The sequence below is a fragment of the Aspergillus bombycis genome, assembly GCF_001792695.1.
Source record: "Aspergillus bombycis strain NRRL26010 chromosome Unknown contig00221, whole genome shotgun sequence".
In the NCBI taxonomy this organism is placed as follows: Eukaryota; Fungi; Ascomycota; class Eurotiomycetes; order Eurotiales; family Aspergillaceae; genus Aspergillus; species Aspergillus bombycis.
Window position 1 is genome coordinate 569 of NW_019170223.1, and position 19534 is coordinate 20102.

The window sequence follows — 19534 nt, forward strand, 5'->3', positions numbered from 1 at the left end:
ATGGATCAAGAATTCTCAGGACACTACGCAGTTCATACTCAATATGGTCGGTAATAGACGGTCTGGGGCTCTAAGGGCGACTCGGGGGCGATTCAATATGCATTGCACTCGTTTCTGACGGCCAATGACACCGTAATGGCCGCTACAAGACCATTTACGGAGTATGACCTTCTCATGGTCCCTGCGAGGAAAACCAGAAGGAAATGCAGTGGGGTGAATTCCCCTTGCTGGTTTGCATTGCCCAGTACCGAAGGACGACATCCTCCGGAGGAAGATCATGGATGCGACTACTAGTGAGGTACTTGGTGATAGCGAGACAAAAGTCAGCACTAGTCAACTCAATCCGACGCCCGATACCCATGCAAGACACGTCACCAAGGGCACCCTGATTGTATCTCCACGGGCCCCTCTCGTGGCCCACCAAACCCTAGAAAGATCGACGGAACAAAAAGCCTGAGATTAAGAAACTAGAGGAATTAAAGAACAAACCAACTCCCCCCAAGTCCACTTCGATACACGTTACAATTAAATTCTCCCTTCGATTATTGAACTCAACTGGATTGAATTCAAAATGCCCCCCACCACCCTGGCCATCTTCGACTTCGACGGCACCCTCTTCGACACCCACGAGTCCATCTCGCAAACCATCCAACTGACCTTCGAGGCTCTCCTCCCCACCCACGCGCCTCCGCAACCCGAAGTCCACCGCCTAATTGCCAGCGGCGCCGGCCTCTCCGACACCTTCCGCGCCCTCCATCCGGACCCCGCCACGTTCGCCCTCCACGAAACCGCCTGGATCGACAAATACCGCGCCCTCTACGCAACCCACGGCCAGCTCCTCATCAAAGCCTTCCCCGGCGCCCAGGCCCTCTTGGCCGAGCTCCAGGCCCACACCGTGCCCATCGCCATCGTCAGTAACAAGGGCGTGGCCGCGGTGAAGACGGCGCTGGAGAGGAACGGGCTGGCCGGGTATGTGCCCGAGGACCTGATCGTCGGGGACAAGACACCTGGGGCGCAGCGGAAGCCGGATCCCGCCAGCTTTGTGGACGTCCTGGTGCCGGTCTTGGAGGGGAAGTTTGGCGTAAAGGTGGCGGCGGACGGCGTGCTGGTGGTGGGGGATACGGTGGCCGATATTCAGTTTGCGAGGAATATTGGGGTAGAGTATGTTGGTGTCGCTATGGGTATGGGGATAGGGCGGCGTGCGAGGGGTTGGGGCCCGATTATGTGGTGGATTCGTTGGGGGAGGTGGTGGGCATTATCAAGGGTTGATTTGGGGGGGGGGGGGGTTTCTTCTGGAATGTATGTGGCATTTTGTATAGAACATCATGAGAATGGAGGCAAGAGAAAGCCCATATGCAGATAAAGAGTGTATCGTCCAGTATTCATCCAAATCCCATGCAAAACGCCCGCGCCATGCTTCGTCACATTGAGTATCATAAGAAGAGTAGCGCTGCTACCGAAAGACGGACCCTGCTTTCACCGTTTCCCTACCACTTGCTTCTTCGCTTTATCGTAGTTCAGCACCTTCCGTCGCCGGTGGGTTTGCGCCAGCTTCCATCGGCAGTACAGAACCAATGCATCTTTCAGCAGCACAAAGGCGCAGCCGCCAACCACACTTCGGCCCCATCGCGTCTGTAGAAGTCCCGGTCGGCTGCGTTCCAACGCGGACGGCGCCGCAGTCCATGCTTTCGGGAGGACGTACTTGAGGAGCCCGCCCATCGACGCGGATATGGCCGGAAATGCGAGAGCCCCGAGGATGATATCAGCAAGGTTGCTCGTTTCATTGATCAGGTCGTCGCGTCGACCGAGTCCCATCTGGCCATTCGGAGCAGCGCCCTGGTCTTGATCCCCGGCCCCATTGTTGTCGCCCATCCCCACTTGCAATTCCAAATCGATTTCCATTAGGATATGGCCATTGCCGTCATCCCGAGGCGGGTCGGCTTCCGGATGTTCGGGAGGCGCGTTGTCGTCGAACTCGTTGACATCCGATTGCCGGGGCTGCACCTCCGCGATCCATCTCCTTTCTAACTTGCCAAATAGCCTTTCATAAATGGTGCCATAGAAACTTTTGACATAGGGCAGAGCCGCAAACGTCATCGCGGCGCTAGGTGGCCAAAGATCGAAATCGGGATCATGACTGGGATTATGTGTGGCGAAGAACAGTACTGGGATCGCGGGGAGAAGCCCTTCCGCATAACGAGTCCGCGAGAAGATCAACACCAGTGGGATGAGCGGCAGCCCCAGGTTGAGACCGGAGTTCCATGATCCATCCACGCCCTCTTCCAGGATTTGCCGGGCATCTTCCGGACCGAAAACAAAATACATCGAATAGACGCCGTGCGCACAGCATCCAGCCCAGACCGTGCCCGCCAGGGTGAACACCATACCCGGAAGAACCAGCCGGCCAGCAACCCGTTCCAACATCCGAACCGTGTCAACGATGTAGCTGCGTGGGCGCGACACGACAATCTCGGATTTACACTGGGGGCACATCATCTTTGCGTTGCGGCCGTTTCGCTTTCGGGATCGGGGGTTTTCTAAGTCGGCCAGCCAATCCAGTAGGCAGGCTTCGTGCGCCGTCAAGGCACATGGACACGGAGAGCGCCATTCGGCATTCAGGGGAGAGTCCTCGGTCTCGTCGGTGTAGCAAATCCAACATTTACGGGGTTCGTCATTCGATGTATCGACGGGGTTGGAACTCTGAATTGGAGATGCACCGGAGACGTTGCCTTCACCCAATGACGGCTTATTGAGAAAGACGGTCTCATTGTCCTCCATCGATGCCGTTGTGGACGTAGATGGTTCGGGACTCGATGTTCGTTCGTCCCTGGTGGAAGCGTTATCGGAAGATCGCGGTCTGCCTGCGGAGGCCGAGTAGCCCGAGATTGACTCCATAGTTTAGTTGCTTAAAGATGAGTCAAATGACGAGAAACGTTGATCGTACTACTGGGGTGTAAAAAAAACAAACACCACTGTACATCCTGCGAGGGAGTATCGACTGAGGATCATCGAATCATGGAGGTAAGACAGGGGAAAGAGTTTGCGGCGAGACGATGGGGTAGGTTTCAGTCACCAGCAGCCAGCTCTTCGTTATTGGAACTGCCACTAAGCAAGCTGCTAGTTGCTTCGGGTGCCAACCGCGGCTTTGGAGAGGCGAAAACCGCCAGTCCGCACCCCCGTCACGTGGGGCCTTGCGGGGCGCTGGAGTCGCGGAATAAAAGTTGACCCGGGGCAGATTCATCCTTTCTCGGCCTAGTCCCATCACATCACTCTCCACTATCATTGCGTCCATCTTGTCATGATCAGATGAAGAGATCTACGGGTGTACCTTGTATCCAACGTATGCTTTTCTACATTAGTATTATGCTACACATTATGGCAACATCATATCCTTCCGATCCCCTTTAGTGCAAGACCATCAATGCTGCCTTGACTATGTTATAATCCCCGACATTACCGTGCCACATTCGTCTTACACCTGACGTTTTCGAGCTCGAACCGAGGCATTGTCGGTCTGGATGCCCGTCGCCTTGGGGTTTACCTCCGCTTGGGACATGCGTCGGAGAGTTCGGCGGGTACTGGGAGGCTTGCCGTCCTTGCTGTAGGTGGCAAAGTAGAACAGGAGGAAGAGAGCAAGGTAGGAGCTGAGAACGAGAATACCGGCAAACGCGGCAAACGCCTCTCCCGCACAGTGGCCTGCGTGCGGCATCCAGGGAAAATGTGTCGAGGTAAAGTAGGTATAAGAGGCGAAATAGACGAAGCCCAAATCGATGACAAACTGTATGATTTGAAGACGGGTCACCCACTCCTTCCACCAAAGGCGGATGCCACGAGCACTCTGGAAGTAGTACCAGTACATGACCACATGAACCAGCAAGTTTAGCGTGATGGGGACCCAGGAAACAGCCGTGTTACCGATCAGCTGGGTGTAGCACAGAACGGCAGTCGCTCCATGGTGGTACGAGTGGAGGAATGTCAAAGGCTTTTTCTGGAGAAATAAGAATATGGTATCGAGAAGCTCGAGGTATTTAGTTAAATATGTCAACTGACGAAGTCTCAGCGTCTGCGCTATGCATGATCGGCTTAGATGTTTCACCTACGTAGTATAGAACAACGAGGTGGTTCGTCCAGCCACCGTCCCGATGACATATGGCGTAGAAAATGCCTTTTCGGAAGACGGTAGGAACAAGCTCCTCGATGTAAAGCGCGAGCAGAATGGCGCTAAGAACGGTGAGGTAGACGTTATGAATTCGAAATAGCGACCTCAATGGGAACGGTGCTCGGTTTCGCATCACTTCACGGCCTCCAAAGAGAATTGTATAATAAACAGCCACAAAGATCGATGTCTCCCTGAGTGTTGACATCGGTGTTGTCCCCAGAACAAACTGGAATTCATCGGCAGGGTAACCTGCGACCAGTTCGAAGGCCTTGCTGAAGTGCGGCCATAGGTGCACGCCAAAAGGTCTATCGAGAGATGGAGTGGGAAACAACTCTAGAGCCATGGCTCCAAGCAAGAGACAAGATTGAATGCTGTTCAGCACACCGAAGAGAGTGCGGCCAAATGAGTTGAGGAAAGAGTGGAACTAAAATTGTATTGCAATAGCTCCCCCTTTCACCCCCCCCCCTCATTCTTGGTTTCAGTTCGAAACAACCTGATTTTGAGTTGAGTGAATCAAGCCGTGTGTCTCAAGAAATTCGAAAGTCTAATTCCTTCGCTGATCATAACTTCCCTTCAACATTCGGCCCTAATAGAGTGCCAGCCGGGGTCCTCATGTTGGGATCCAACCAAACGAAGACCCCTGCAGGAAACGTTTCAAAAGACGTTTGATGTGTGTACTCAATCAATAATAGAGCTTATCTCTGCCACATTAGCTCAGACAATCTACATAACCCGGTTTTCGCATCTCCACGGCGATACCTATAGGGCATGTCGCTTGTCGCAACAGTGCTTCGGCAAAGCAATAACCCCTGGCTGCAGTATATCTAGGACGGAGCGGATCTTGGCACAACCGTTTAGCAGCTTCTCCCGAGTGTAAGATGTCGGGATTTAGCCGGCTCGTCCTGGAAGGTGTTTCCGACTGTATACTAGTAAGACTGACCCTGAGAGCCAACCACCCCGGCAACCGATGAGGTTACCTCAGCATTTTGCTCCTATCCAAGACAGCTATTCAACTTACTTTAAGTTTCCATTTGATAGGCGGCATGTTGACTTTGTAATAATCCAACCCTGCAGCCAAGGTTTTTGCATCCGACACGTCACGCTGCGGATGGTATAATATTAGGACTTAGTGCGCCGCTACTAGTAGTCTTGCAAGCGGCATGGGCTGATTGGGGAATTCGCCGCACGCCGTGAGAGCAGAATCAGGTTTTGCACTCCTTTGGACCCCTACCATCCGGGTATGACCTGTCCCTGCGCTCCCAGGCCTCCCACGATCAGGAATGTCTCGTTCGGGCTGAAGTGCCAACCCGACTTGGACTTTACCATGGTCTTGGCACACGGGTCAGAATCCAGTCCTTTCCCTTGGAGTTACAGCGTCACAGGATTTCGAGCTCGGCGAGCTCCAGAAAGAAAGTTCAAGCCCCACTAGCTTAATCCACGCCAATGCAACCTTATCGGACGTCCCCTTTGACTCTCTTAACCCCAGTATCTACACTGTTCGAGTTGTGGCAGAATAGGCCTGATGGGTATTATATGCTCTTATATATTTATCCTATTGGTTGTTCTCGGCCCTGGAATGCCCAAGCATGTTACTATTCTGACTTTCTTTATGCTTAGGACTCTACTTATCATACTGTATTTTATGTCTTTATGTGTATATAATACTATAACTCGCACAATGTATGATATTCGTACTCTTGAAATACTTCATGCTCCATTATCCTCCGCTCGGCGGAAGGCGGCACGATATGAACATTGCCGGGATAACTCTGCCCGGCTTATCATACGTTGACTGGAATTCACATCCTGTTAAGGGAGCCAGGAGCGTTGTCGTGAGTGTATGCTGCTTATGGCCCAAGCTTCTGGATGGGTCTGAAAAGGTGGAGTTGTATATTGGATATGTTGGTTGGGGTCAAGGCTCATCGAACTTGTTTGTCTGTTCGTCTCCAACCGCGTTATCGTGGGAATTACAAAAAGGCAGGTCAAAATGACATCTTTTCCTATTATCCCTTAAGAGTTTCCAACATAGGTAACATGATAAACATAAGGATTATATACAATATACAGCCGCCTGGAACCGAAGAAACTTTTTGGCGAATCATAAAAAGGATCAACAAGATGCCAATAAAGAAAAAGAAAGGGTCTCGAGTTCAAGCGGAGAAGAAGCCCGGCCCACGTCTCACCGGAAAGATTCCAGCAAAACCTCGGAGTTGCGGATTTGATCGTGCAGTTTCCTCCCAATGAGTACGGTCGTCTGATGCTACTGAGAGCGCCAATAGGCACCCGCTAGCGTTTTTAGAACCCGCCAGAAAACGCCGTGGATATCGACAGATTAAGAAAAGGTCAATGGGCACTTTGCAATTACAGGATGGGTTTGGTCACATCGTTGCATCATTCATGTCAACTTAGACGATGATCTTCCGCTTCCTCATCAGGGCCTTTCTCTCCTGCTCCTTGGCTAAAACGCAGAGTTAGTACGACTTCAAAAAAAAAAAAAAGAAATCTTGGAAGTTTAAGAAAACACACCTTCATCATAAACAAGGAACTCGTGCAGGGCGCTGCCAGCGGGCACCATGGGAAGCACAGGCACCTTACGGTCAGTAACGACCTCGAGCAGAGCGGGACCGTCGCTCTCGATCAGCCACTTCAGCTTCTCCTCCATCTCAGCAGGGTTGACCAGCTTATCAGCAGCAACCCCCATGGACTTCGCCAGAGGAACAAAGTCGGGGTTCTTCTGGTGGGTATGCGAGTAACGGTCCTCGTAGAAGAGGTTCTGCCATTGGGTCACCATACCCTGCTCCTCGTTGTTCAGCAGGAGGACCTTGACGCCAATGTTGAACTGAGCAGCAGTAGAAAGCTCGGTGAGGGTCATGTTGAAGGAGGCATCTCCATCAATGTCAACGACAAGGGCATCAGGGCAAGCAACCTTGGCGCCAATAGCCGCGGGAAGACCATAGCCCATAGTACCCAAACCACCAGAGGTGATCATACTACGGGGATGGCGCCAACGGAAGTGCTGGGCAGCCCACATCTGATGTTGACCGACACCGGTGGCGATCAGGGTACGGTCCTTCATGTGGGCGGTGAGGTCGCTGAGCTTCTCAATCAAAGTCTGGGGCTTGATGGGACCTTCCGCAGCCTGCTTCTCGTACAGAGAGAAAGGGAAGCGAGCCTTCCAGTCATTGATCTGGGCGAACCACTCGGGGCGCTCCGCCACCTTGTTGACATGGGGAAGAAGGTGGCTAATGTTCTCAGCACAGTCGCCCTCGACGGCCTCGTTGGCCTGAACGACCTTGTTGATGTTCTTGGGCATGATCTCAAAGTGTACAATACCACCACGGTTCTCGGATGCGGCCAGCTTGGCCTGAGGGGCGAACTTGGTGATGTTACCGGTGACACGGTCATCGAAACGGGCACCAACAGCAATGATCAAATCAGCCTCCTGCATAGCCATGTTGGCGTAGGCCGATCCGTGCATTCCCAGCATGTGCAGTGCCTTGGAGTCCAGCTCGTCGAAGCCACCCAGACCCTGCAGAGTCGTGGTGACCGGAATGCAGGCCTTGTCGGCCAATTCCTTCAAGAGCTTGGGGCCTTCAGGGTTAGCGAGAAGACCCTGTCCGACGTAAAGAACGGGCTTCTTGGCGACATTGACCAAACGAGCAACGCGACCGATGGTGCTTTCGAGCTGCTTCATGCCCAACTCACGGGCCGCAATGCTCGCCGCGCTCGGCAGAGAGGGAATGGTGCTGTTCATAGGGATAGGCTTGCGGAGGATACCGGCGGTGATATCTTTCGGAAGATCGACCAGGACGGGACCAGGGCGACCACTGGTTGCGATTTCAAAGGCCTCATGGATGCGGCGAGGAAGCTCGGCGACGGACTTCACCATAACGTTCCACTTCGTGCAAGCTCTCGAGATACCGATCACGTCGGCTTCCTGGAAAGAGTCGGTACCAATCGCGCTGGTCGGGACCTGACCGCAGAAAACAACCATCGGCGTGCCGTCCGAGAGGGCATCCTGCATGGGAGTAATGACATTAGTAGCACCGGGGCCGGAAGTGACGAGGACAACACCAGGCTTTCCTGAAGCTCGGGCATAACCTTCAGCCATGTGTCCAGCACCCTGCTCATGGCGCGGGAGAACGAAGTCGAAGTGCTTGGAGTTGTAGATAGCATCGAACACGGGAAGAATGGCACCGCCGGGGTAGCCAACTATGCATCGGTCAGTCTATTTATGCTCTATGGCCCATGTCACCCAGAACGTGAGGTGACTCACAGACGTGTTTGACACCCAGACGGAGCATCATCTCATGGAAAATTTGTCCACCACTGAGACCCACGAAGCTGTGATTTTGCAAAGCGCGTTAGACCATGTGTGATTCAACCCGAAGAGCTCCACGAAGTCCACGTACGAATCATCCAATTCAGGCACATTTCGGTTCTGCAGCGGCGACACTTCGCTGCGAGGAGGTTCCAGGTTGAAGGCGGGACTTGGGGCGGGACGAGACTTTCTATACCGGTGCACAGTTATGGTCAACAGGGCCCAATTGGTCCCTAAGGTCTCCAAGCAAACCGAGAGACTCACGTAGTAGTAGCTGTAGCAGTGCTCTGGGCTCGTTTCTGAGCAGAAAAGCGGTGGGGCGAGACGGCCGCGGTCACCGAGGAAGACGAGAAACACCTTCTTCCAGAGGTCATATACCTCTGGTAGTGCATGGCGCGCATGGCGCTTTTGGATGGTCTTAGAGGCATCATCTTTGCGGCGGATGACTGCCAGGCCAAACAGAAAAAGAAATGATTTTAGAATATGGGAAGGGGGAAAGAGACCACGGACCTGGTGTGAGTAAGAGGTCCTTAAGACCGGGCGGAAGAAGACTCAGACTCAGTGTCTGGTGCGGCTAATCCGTCCCTGGTTAGCGCCGGTAAGTCTCGAATAATTCCACCCCATTGATTGGTTCAATTCGCCTGCTAGCTCCGATCATCGGCGCCCATTTGGCAGGCCTGCCGTCACCTGATTGGTGAGAAGGGGGGCCTCAGGCAAGAGGGAAAAAAAAGAGGATCCTCGGTCACTCGAATTGGCACTAATCACGGAGTAGGGCCCGAACTCCGTACATTTGGATCTGGGGAAAGCAAACGGGAAATTTCAGAGAGCTTCAGGTTAAAAACAAAGATATAGGCAAGAATGACCACCATTTATTTCATGATGACGACGGTTACAACCACGATCCGGACTGGTACTTGGGGCAAACCTGCGAGAAATCTCCTTTTATTGCAGGTCTTGCATGAGCAGTCGTTGATTTCCCTGCCACTCACAGCCTGGCCGATTCCGGAGACGCACATGCAACCATGTTCGTATGAATCATCCGAAAAAGATTCCCTGAGGTAACAACAATCATAACCCTAATGGACCAACGATGACTCAGTTTTATATTCATGTATTTAATCCCTTTCTCCTTGGACCTGATCCGGATAGACAAGCAAAATCAAGCGAATATTAACAAAAGAGAGGGTGGGGGGGGGAAAAAAAAAAAAAAAAAAAGGAAGAATATAGTAGATATATATATGCAGGAACGACTACATCATCTCTGCACAGGAATTTGAAACCAGACTACAGTTGTACTACAACCTTCTAGTCTATGTTTCGTGTTTACAATGTTAGTCTGCATAGAAACGGTCCAAGCTCTCTTTGTGTATAGTAGCTTTTAATTTCTCTTCCCTTTAGACCCGAATTTTCACTATCGTTTTTGGAATAGCAGGGCGACCGCCAAGAAGATTAGCTAGAATCCCTCAACTGAGGGTCCTAAGGAATAAAAAATTGTAAGAATCAACAAGTTAGATCTTATAGGGATCAGAGAGACAATTTGCTCAAGGTTTGAAGAGCAAGAGTACTGAAGTATATACGTATATTGGCTGGAGTAGATCGAAGTAGTTGAATTACTACTACCCGAGTAGTTAGTGGTGGCCAGCAGAACCGTTTCGGATTACATCGTTCCCCCGTCCAGGCCTACTATGATCTAAACTTATGCAGCTGGATCTTTCTTCCCCGCTAATTTCCTTTCCATTCAGGTAATCGTCCATATTTCCAAATTACCTCCGTCGACTCCTGCTCTGTTCACGATGTGGAAACCAGTAGGTGTTCCCTTTCAGAACTCCCAGCCTCTGCCTATTCTACCTACAACAGATGAAATCCGCGCTTGCACCAATGCTCTGTGGGAGACCGAGGCCTCCAAGATTGTGGAGGTGAACGACGATATTGTTGTAAAATATGGAGGCTGTATAAATGTCTCAGAAGGCCAGGCTTTGGTTTACCTTGAACGACACGCCCCAGAAGTTCCGGCCCCTCGACTGTACGCGATGTACTATGATTCCGAGGAACTTTTCTTGATCATGCAACGCGTTCCCGGGGTGCAGCTGAAGTCCATTTGGCCATCATTGGCGCCCTCGGAGAAGGATGACCCTTATCGTAAAACTCCAAGTAATATTCGACACAATGCGAAAGGTCGAGTGTCCATGGCCCGACTTTTTCGGCGGCCTGGATGGGGGTGGCGTATATCACTATCTATTCTATAGCCAACATGGCGATGACAGATTCCTGGGCCCTTTCTCCGGCGAACCTGCCTTTGTTGCGGGCCTTGTCGGTAATTATAGAGCCTTGGTCGAACGCAATAAGCGGCCAGACTACAAGGCTCGCTTTTACGAAAAATACATCCCTCGCGTCCTTCAAGGCCACCGGCCCACATTGACGCATGGGGACGTTCAGCAGAAGAACATCATGGTCGTGGAGAATACAAGTCGCCAAAACGATCAAGGTGGGCGATCATTTGACGTCGTACTAGTCGATTGGGAGAATTCCGGTTGGTTCCCTGACTTCTGGGAATACTTTTGTGCATCGTGGCCCCTTACTTTCGATTGGGACGAAGATTGGTCCTGGCGACTCCAGGAGGTTGTTCAAGTATGGCCCGCCGAGATGGCCATAATGCAACTGATTGACAGGGATCTAGGCTTGTGAAGTACGTTGCTGTGTTTAGAATGAAATAGATGTATTTCCTCAACCAAAAAATAAAAAAATAAAAAAAAAATAAAAATATGAAAAGATAAAGATAAAAATAAAAATAAAAACAACAACAGCAACAGCAAAACAAAAGACCAGTTATCCTAATTCCAAATCTACTTACAAATTCTTCTCGACATAGTACTGTAACATTGACAACCCGATGCTTCAGAATGAGGTATGTAAAATTCCTTCGCTTCGCAACTTCGGAATCGCAAGCTGATGTGTCCATTTCATTACACTTCATGATTGGCCGTCGCTGTTCGCCTGGTCCGTAAAGATCCCCATTCTGCTTCGTCCAAGTAAGCTTGTTCCACTTACGTGGATCCTTGGTCCAGAAGTCAATTCCCTGCTGTTTGGTCGGTGTGGGCAAGGCTTCCAAGATACCCTCTATTCTCGGATAATCGGCTTTGCGGATCCATCCAATGTGTGTGGTTCTGTGAAAAAGCTTGGACTCTACAGGAGCGTAGTTGCGTTTCACTTCGAACCGCATGCCTTTTTGGGCGATGATGTCGCCGGTGACTTGGAATAGCGCTCCTCGGGGACTCTTACTGTCTGTTTGAACGAAGACACCCGTGTAGTATCGCTTGGGAGGGTCCAGAGGATCGTAGGCTACTGAGTCGAACTCTGGTGTGGAGACTTTGTACCACTCGTCCGCTCCGTGAGCGCGAGCAGGGGGTGTTGTTCTAGGTGTCGCCCTAGGTGCCGCTCTGGGTGCTATGGCCGTATCGCCCTTTATGGCGGCACCCTTAGTCCTTCCCCGAGAGCTGGGGGGAGGTGCTGCTCTATATGCTCTGTATGCTGTGGGGGGTGCTACGGCCGGTGCTGTTCTGGATGCCCCTCTGTAGGCCACCGCGGGTACTGTTCGAGGTGCTGCCGGCCTGGGTGCTGGAAGGGGGCTGCGCTGTGTGTTGCGGGATCCTTTCTTGTTGGACATGTTTGATATTTGGACAAGGATGTGAGAAGAGCGAAGCGTTAATGAAGGAAAACAGAGTATATCAGAGTGGTAAGACACTGAATAGTGAATATATGGTTGTTTCCGTCAGTATAAGACAATGAATAGTGATCTTTTCTTCACAATTTATCTCATACAATCCTTCCTTTTATCCATCAAAATCGATGTTTCTCATTATAGATGGAAGTGTATACTTGGACATGATCTCTGAACATGAGGCATTTCAAGTATCATCTCGCGCGCTCTAGCTAAGAAGTTAGCAAGCTAAAACAAAACAATTGGACAGCAATTCCTGAGAGGTCTCAAGGAGATCCCAAAAATAATCACAAGGCTTGGTTTAAATATGTAATGATGACCGTATCGTAATAGTGAATAAGGCTGAAATAAGCAATTGGACGACAGCGTCGGAGACAATCTACCCGTCACAGATCGCGGATCAGTATAGCCCGCGGGGCCGGTGGGTTTTAAACAGGGGTCGGGGGCGGGGCGTTACGCCGACAAGCGCTGGCGAAGTGACCATGTCAGTCTAGAATATTTTATAGTGCTTGTATGATTAGAAGTCATTGTTCGACTTTGCACACTTATCATTTTCTATTATGCATCTATGCGGCCCGGCTCAGTATCACTTGATTTTGACTCTGGTTTCTCTGACAATCTGTTTCCTGTGATATTCGGCGATTCCTGCGCAAGGGAAAAGTCCCGTCTGAGTATTATATGCTTTGTATTGATCGCTGATAATAGATAAAGCACGAGACTGTCATCGGTATAAGACAATTGCGCTTTCCTTTGCATTTGCCTGGATCGTAATGATTCTCTGGAGCATTACCCGATAATTGACTTCAGTTAAACCTAATCAGCTTCGCTATTGTAATACTGATACTGCCAGAGTAATTTCTTCTAACCAAAACTGTCGGGTATGAACACCTTACCAAGTTTTTAACCTTTTCAACCTTTTCTACTAGAAGATGGCAAATGAGCTGCCCAAAACGGCTGCCAGTTTGCCAATCCTTCTGCCACTCACCCGTGCCATTATGTCCACGTACCACCGACTCCCCGGGGGTGACCTACATAAACCTCATTCGTCCGTAGGGTACTATGTCTTTAAGTACTAGTACTACTTTCTAAAGCTCTGTCTATACTAACTTCAGCGAGTGACTTACTCGTCTCTTTGTGGCCATGAACCTTAGAAGAATTATTCAGTCTGTTCCCTGCAAACCCTCCCCCCTTCCGGCAAAGTTACTCCCTACAGTAGATCTGGTCGAGGAAGAGCACACACCCTATTATAAGCCTCAGCACTTTTATCCTGTACGTCTTTATGAGATCCTCAACAGCCGATACCAAATCGCCGCCAAAATAGGCTGGGGAGCAAGTTCGACAGTATGGCTAGCACGCGATCTCCACCAGTATGCGAAGATCATCTAATAATTTATGCAAGCCGTGTCTCACAATGTCATAGGTGGCGATGGCTTCCGCCCCGATATGTGGCCATCAAAGTTAACGCAAGCAATTATGCATCTCAAGAGTCTGCAGAGAAGGAGCTGCGTATTACTGAGGATATAACCAAAGCAAACCCCCAGCACCCGGGCCGCAACTTTGTCGCCACCTTATTAGATTCGTTTCGTGTTGCTAGCCCGGGCGGCACTCATATTTGCATGGTCTTCGATGCGCTTTGCGAACCCCTATGGATGCTGAAGCGTCGTTTCGAAGGAAACACCATCCCTCTCGACGTCTTGAAATCGGTGTCTAAACTCATACTAGAAGGGCTACGGTACCTTCACACCGAATGCCACATTATCCACACAGGTAACTAGTCATTCAACCGACCCACTCCCAGGATCGGTCATAGCTAACGGACAAACAAGATCTCAAGTCCGATAACATCTTACTGGCCCTACGCAACCCGTCTATCCTGGACTCGGCCGCACAAGACGAGATGGATTATCCCTCTCCACGGAAACAACTAGACGATCGGGACATATACTTATCCCGAAATTACTGGGGACTGTTACCCAACGAACTGGGCAGATCGGTAATAACTGACTTTGGGCTTGCCGTGCGCGGTGACGGCCCCCCGAACAGCCACCCCATCCAACCAGAGGGCTACCGGGCCCCGGAAGTGTGTCTCGGGGGCGATTGGAGCTACAGTGCTGACATTTGGAACTTGGGAGTTATGGTAAATCACCTCATTATCATAATCCTGAACACTACTAATAATCTATCAGCTTTGGGACCTGTTCTATGGCCGCGGGCCCTTCGACACACCACCGGACTCGCGCGGCTCAGGCTCTGCAGACGCAGCCCATCTGGGCCAGATCATTTCTCTCCTGGGGCCCCCTCCACCTGATCTTCTCGGCCGGGGAACAGAAACATCTCGGTATTTTGATGCTAAAGGTATGATCGGTGTGCCCTAACTAGACGCCGCTGACTGATTTGATAGGACAATTCAAATTCCCCGAGCTTATTGGACAAAAGGACCTGGTGTCCATGGCTAAAAAAATTGAGGATGACGACGGAATGCTCCGGTTTGTAGACTTTATTTCTAGAATGCTGCGCTGGAGGCCCGAGGACCGGACCACGGCGGAGGACCTGCTTTCCCATCCATGGCTTCCATAAGATTTGTATTATTATATAATATCTTTCATAGCGATATCTGTTAAAGATTATCACTATCTCCTTTAGTATCAGTGGCAAGGCCTGAGATGAGTTTAACAGGGAATGGATAATACCCCGTTCATGATTATGAACTCTGCTACACATACACTTTTAATTTCTAGTCCCTTCCATCCGTCAACACCAGCAAAGTATGTCAGAGCTCAGTCAGAATACAAATCTAGAACGAAAAGCATCGAAAGTTGATGCGTGCGCCTGGAGCCCTTTCCTGAATGCCCGTTTGCACTTTTTTTCCTCCACGGATATTGACGTCTACTCAGCGATGTGCTTCTATCATATTGCTGTATATTAATCTTTCGTTCTCTTTTTTCTTTTTGGCTAGGCCTAGTGTAATCAAAGGGGTGTATTCCCTGGAAACAGAAGAAGTGGGCAGGTGTGATGTGGTGGGGGCGGTGCGCCGTCCCAGTGTGTTTGAAAATTCAACAGCCTGTTTACCTGGGTAGACGCGAAGGAGCGTCGGTTAATTTCATCAGACTCGGTACAGTCGGCTCAACGCGATCGTCTACAGAAGCATTGAGCCGGGGATTCAGACCGCATGGGTGCGAACATCGTGTTACAGTTGGGAAGGAGCGAAAACGAAAGCGCCATATAGAGTAGAGTACCAAAAAAGCAAAGAGGAAAGCTTGTTTTCAGAAGACAACAACGGTGTGGTCGGCTATAAAAAGACCACTTTTCGGGGGGTAATAACGCGGCAGGCCGAGAGAGTCGGGAGAAATGTGGGGTTCGGTTGAAAAAGCTGGAGACTCGGAGTGCCGGTGAGAGCGGATTTCGTGGTTTCTCCAGGCACGGGATCGCGTGGGCGGCGTTCTTAGTGCATGAACGGATTCCCCATTCATTCCGGGCGGCCAATCACTCCCCCCCCGGAGCTGGAGTCGCAGGGTTCTTGTCTCGATTGCGGGGCATTTCCTCCGTTCAATTTTCCCACCCCTCTTATGATCGCTTCTTTTTTTTTTCTTCTTCTCTTTCTTTTCTTATAGTATCACGTTGTTTTAATTAAATACCCCTCCTCCCCTCGTCTTTTTTCCTCCCTGCTTCTTTTATCCTGTCGTTCCTTTACTTTCCCTTCCTATTCAACTCGACCAAGCATTCTCCCCCCCCCGCCATGGCTACAACCCCGCAAGAACTCGTCCCCCAGACGGAGAACATCGCTGAGGTCTATGCCACAGACGATGCCTCGGTCACCTCCGTTGCGCCCGAGCACCAGACTCGTTTCAACGGTCTGATCTCCAAATTCAACCAACTGTACAACCATCGCCCCGACTTTGTCTCCCGCAGTCCTGGCCGTGTCAATATCATCGGCGAGCACATTGACTACAACCTGTACGATGTGCTTCCGACGGCGGTCAGCGTCGACGTCATCATGGCCGTGAAGGTGGTGCCCTCCACCGGAGAGCCATTTGTGAAGATCGCCAACGTCCAGCCAGAGAAATTCCCCTCTCGCGAATTCACAGTCCCGCGCGACACTGACATCGAGATCGATCCGAAGCAGCACGAATGGGTCAACTACTTCCGAGCGGGACTCTTGGGCGCCTTGAAGTTCTTGCGCAAAACCAAGCAAGACGGCTCCTTTGTGCCCGCCAGCGTGGAAGTTCTTGTCGATGGTAATGTGCCCCCCGGCGGTGGAATCTCCAGCAGCGCGGCTTTCGTGTGCTCGAGCGCGCTGGCCGTCATGAAAGCGAACAACCACAACGTCTCCAAGCAAGATCTGCTTGACCTGGCCGTGGTCTCGGAGCGTGCTGTGGGTGTGTACTCTGGCGGGTAAGTACCGAGAACTCCCTCCCTCCTTCTGGGCTCCCATCCTTCACTTTCACTTCTTCTTCTTCTTCTTCTTCTTCTCCTCACACGCCCACAGTATGGACCAAGCAGCCTCCATCTTCTCCCGTCGCGGCTACCTGCTCTACACCCAGTTCTACCCCAACTTCTCCGTCCAGCATGTCCCCATCCCCAAGGCCGCCGAAGAGATCACCTTCCTCATGGCCCAGAGCTTCGTCACCTCCAACAAGGCCGAGACCGCGCCCCGCCACTACAACCTGCGCGTCGCCGAATGCACCCTGGCCGCCGTGGTCCTGGCCGCTCAGCACGGCCTGACCCTCCCCAAGGACAACAGCTCGCTGGGCTACAGTCTCCGGAACTTCCACGAAGAGCTCATGCGCAAGGAAGGCCGTCTCGGCGACCCGCTCGAGTACCAGATCGACTCCGTCATCCAGACCACCATGGAGCTGCTCGCCCAGGAACAAGGCTACACCCGCGAGGAGATCGCCACGCTGCTCGGCATCACGGTCGCCGACCTCGAAGCCAAATACCTCTCTTCGTTCCCCGTCCAGGCCGAGCGCTTCCTCCTGCGCCAGCGTGCGCTGCACTGCTTCACCGAGGCCCGTCGCGTGCTCGACTTCAAGGCCTGCCTCGCCAAGGCGGCCACCCTCGATGAGCGGCGCATCGCGTACCTCGGACAGCTGCTGAACGAGTCCCAGGCTTCCTGCCGTACTCAGTATGAGTGCAGCGCGCCCGAGGTCGACGATATCTGTGCTATTGCCCGTCGGGCGGGCACCTGGGGTAGTCGTCTTACCGGTGCGGGATGGGGTGGCTGCACGGTGCATATGCTGCCACAGTCCAAGGTCGAGGCGGTTATCAAGGCTCTGAAGGAGGAGTACTACTTGAAGAAGTTCCCGGAGATCAGCGAGGAGAAGCTGGCCCAGGCGATGGTTATCAGCAAGCCTTCGAACGGTTCCTTTGTGTATGTGCTCTCTTTTCCGTTGTGAACGATGTGGAGTGTGCGCGTCTTGCTAACTTTGCCTGTCTAATAGGGTTACTGGAGAGGCCATTGCTCAAGTCAATGTCTAAACCTAAACTTAAGGGAAAATAATTTATAAAAAAAAAAAAAAACAAATTTGGAAGAAAAAGGGTGCGGGATGGATGAATTTGAATTCTGAATTAAATATTGTATATAGTCTCCAATCCGTTCCTGAAATAGCATTGGCGCTAGCGTCAGATATGCAGACATTACCAGCAGCTTAAGGCCGTGTAGACGGTTACCTTGGGAAAGTCTAGTCTTCCCCCGTCTCGTGAGAGATTTTATCTTCTCATTATTTTTTTTTTTGTTACCTCCGCCGAGATGCTCACATGGTGTATTGCGCGCCGACTCGCTCGACTCGTGTAGGTCCCACTTATCGCCGAGTCTTCTGGTCTTCTCCATGACTCTGCTGGTATTCCGGATAATACGCGACTCCGAGAACGACCAGAATGCTCTTCCGTTCCACACGCAGAACCGACGGAAACTGGGTAGTCATCGAGAGCCAGACGGGGCGGCGAAGCCGTCAAGTGTTAGCGTGCGACTGCCAACATGAAGTCTGATTCATGGTTTCATGCACACGATTCAGGACTTCTTCTTGGCGGCCGCCTTGGAAAAGAAGTCGCTCATCTTCTTCATTCCCGTGGTGTTCACCTTCTTCAAGTCCCGGACTCCGCGAGACTCTCCCACCTTCTTTTTCTTCTCTTCTTCTTCCTTGCGGCGCTTCTTCTCCGCCCGGGACTCGGCGCCTTCATCGTCATCGACATCTCGCTTCCGGCTGAAGTCGCCCAAGGACCGGGACGCGAGCGCCTCTGCGCGAAGCTCCGCTACATGCTTGAGATGATCATGCATCGGCTTGAAGTCTATAGGGCTCGCGGAGCCGGAGAGCAGCTCGTCGACCTTGGCACGCAGAGCCGCAGACAGGTAGGAATCCTTCATGAAGGTTAGAGCCGTGGAGATCCTCAGGAGACGAGCCACATCGTCCGAAGCAGCTGGTGCATTTGGTGGCACTTCTGTAGCAGGGGTGGATACGTCGGAGGGTGTAGGGACCGACGTCGAGCTTGCTGTTGTTGCTGGTGTCTCTTTGTCGTCCTGTGGCGTTGCTTCGCCTTCGGTAGTATTGGAGGACGCCGCATTGGTCGAAGAATCCTCTCGCTTGACAGACATCAACGGCGTAGACAGCGCTTGGCGGATAAAGCGGTCTTCCATGCTGGGGGGAAGTCCCAGTGCGACCATCCGCTCTGCTTTGGCAATCAATTCCTGGAGAAATTTCGCCTCACTGAATCGGAGCATTTTCTCGTCCCCTGCCTCCACCGAATCGCAAATCGCCTCCGCTCGCGCCTGCAGGACATGCCTGAACGATTCATCGTAGAGAACATGCCGGAAGTGCTTGGGTAGGTCGTCCTGCGAGTCGATGACGTCGTCCAGGGGTTGGAAGAGGCCTTTCGCCTGGGACGAAGTCGGGCATAGAAGGGGAATCAAGAAGAAGAGCACATCTATGGGCGTCGCAATCAACAATTGCGCAGTCTTCGCGATGGTCGCATTTCCGGGCCGTGAATGTTTCCCATCCGGTGATGTCGGACTGGTCTCCGCCTTGGGGGTAAAAAGGACACTTCGGGGGGACTGCGATGAAGATGCAACCACGGTGAATTCGTAGATTCCCTGCTTTGGGCAAAAGTAATAGCGCGTGAGTTCTCCGGTCTGGGGATTGGGCAATTGGAGGAAGCGAGCTTGGTCGCTGGCGGAAGCAGGGAGGATGAATGTCTTGCCGGGTTTCTCGGTCGTCAGCGGCGGTTTGGAGGGTTGATCCGGCTTGGATTGCTCGGACGCAGGAGCCGAGGAGCGAGTGCGCATGGTGAAGGAGGAGGAGGAGGAGGAGGAGGAGGAGGAGGAAGTGGTGGTGGTGGTGGATGG

General features: G+C 51.8%; 9 protein-coding genes across 9 annotated transcripts; 4 read left to right on the forward strand and 5 right to left on the reverse strand.

The window, feature by feature from the left end:
* Positions 1-571: 571 nt before the first annotated feature.
* On the forward strand, positions 572-1269 carry ABOM_012023 (HAD family hydrolase; the record flags this gene model as incomplete). Its single annotated transcript, XM_022539151.1, has 2 exons — positions 572-1137; positions 1194-1269. The coding sequence occupies 2 exons, from the start codon at positions 572-574 to the stop codon at positions 1267-1269; spliced, it is 642 nt and encodes a 213-aa protein (XP_022383038.1).
* A 207-nt stretch (positions 1270-1476) lies between these two features.
* Positions 1477-2895, reverse strand: ABOM_012024 (RING finger domain protein; the record flags this gene model as incomplete). The annotated part of the gene is made up of 1 exon (XM_022539152.1): positions 1477-2895. The coding sequence occupies one exon, from the start codon at positions 2893-2895 to the stop codon at positions 1477-1479; it is 1419 nt and encodes a 472-aa protein (XP_022383036.1).
* Positions 2896-3472: 577 nt separating this feature from the next.
* ABOM_012025 (elongation of very long chain fatty acids protein) lies at positions 3473-4502 on the reverse strand (the record flags this gene model as incomplete). Its single annotated transcript, XM_022539153.1, has 2 exons — positions 3473-4045; positions 4101-4502. The coding sequence occupies 2 exons, from the start codon at positions 4500-4502 to the stop codon at positions 3473-3475; spliced, it is 975 nt and encodes a 324-aa protein (XP_022383037.1).
* Positions 4503-6564: 2062 nt separating this feature from the next.
* On the reverse strand, positions 6565-8881 carry ABOM_012026 (acetolactate synthase catalytic subunit; the record flags this gene model as incomplete). Its single annotated transcript, XM_022539154.1, has 5 exons — positions 6565-6617; positions 6686-8371; positions 8436-8503; positions 8572-8670; positions 8745-8881. The coding sequence occupies 5 exons, from the start codon at positions 8879-8881 to the stop codon at positions 6565-6567; spliced, it is 2043 nt and encodes a 680-aa protein (XP_022383034.1).
* Positions 8882-10273: 1392 nt separating this feature from the next.
* Positions 10274-11165, forward strand: ABOM_012027 (uncharacterized protein; the record flags this gene model as incomplete). The annotated part of the gene is made up of 2 exons (XM_022539155.1): positions 10274-10662; positions 10727-11165. The coding sequence occupies 2 exons, from the start codon at positions 10274-10276 to the stop codon at positions 11163-11165; spliced, it is 828 nt and encodes a 275-aa protein (XP_022383035.1).
* A 278-nt stretch (positions 11166-11443) lies between these two features.
* ABOM_012028 (uncharacterized protein) lies at positions 11444-12144 on the reverse strand (the record flags this gene model as incomplete). Its single annotated transcript, XM_022539156.1, has 2 exons — positions 11444-11496; positions 11529-12144. 2 exons carry the CDS (start codon positions 12142-12144, stop codon positions 11444-11446), a joined length of 669 nt encoding a protein of 222 aa, XP_022383032.1.
* Positions 12145-13338: 1194 nt separating this feature from the next.
* On the forward strand, positions 13339-14775 carry ABOM_012029 (putative protein kinase; the record flags this gene model as incomplete). The annotated part of the gene is made up of 5 exons (XM_022539157.1): positions 13339-13565; positions 13619-13965; positions 14025-14335; positions 14385-14553; positions 14600-14775. The coding sequence occupies 5 exons, from the start codon at positions 13339-13341 to the stop codon at positions 14773-14775; spliced, it is 1230 nt and encodes a 409-aa protein (XP_022383033.1).
* A 1159-nt stretch (positions 14776-15934) lies between these two features.
* ABOM_012030 (galactokinase galE) lies at positions 15935-17673 on the forward strand (the record flags this gene model as incomplete). Its single annotated transcript, XM_022539158.1, has 3 exons — positions 15935-16590; positions 16685-17566; positions 17637-17673. The coding sequence occupies 3 exons, from the start codon at positions 15935-15937 to the stop codon at positions 17671-17673; spliced, it is 1575 nt and encodes a 524-aa protein (XP_022383031.1).
* A 532-nt stretch (positions 17674-18205) lies between these two features.
* Positions 18206-19474, reverse strand: ABOM_012031 (uncharacterized protein; the record flags this gene model as incomplete). The annotated part of the gene is made up of 1 exon (XM_022539159.1): positions 18206-19474. One exon carries the CDS (start codon positions 19472-19474, stop codon positions 18206-18208), a length of 1269 nt encoding a protein of 422 aa, XP_022383030.1.
* Between the last annotated feature and the right edge of the window lie 60 nt (positions 19475-19534).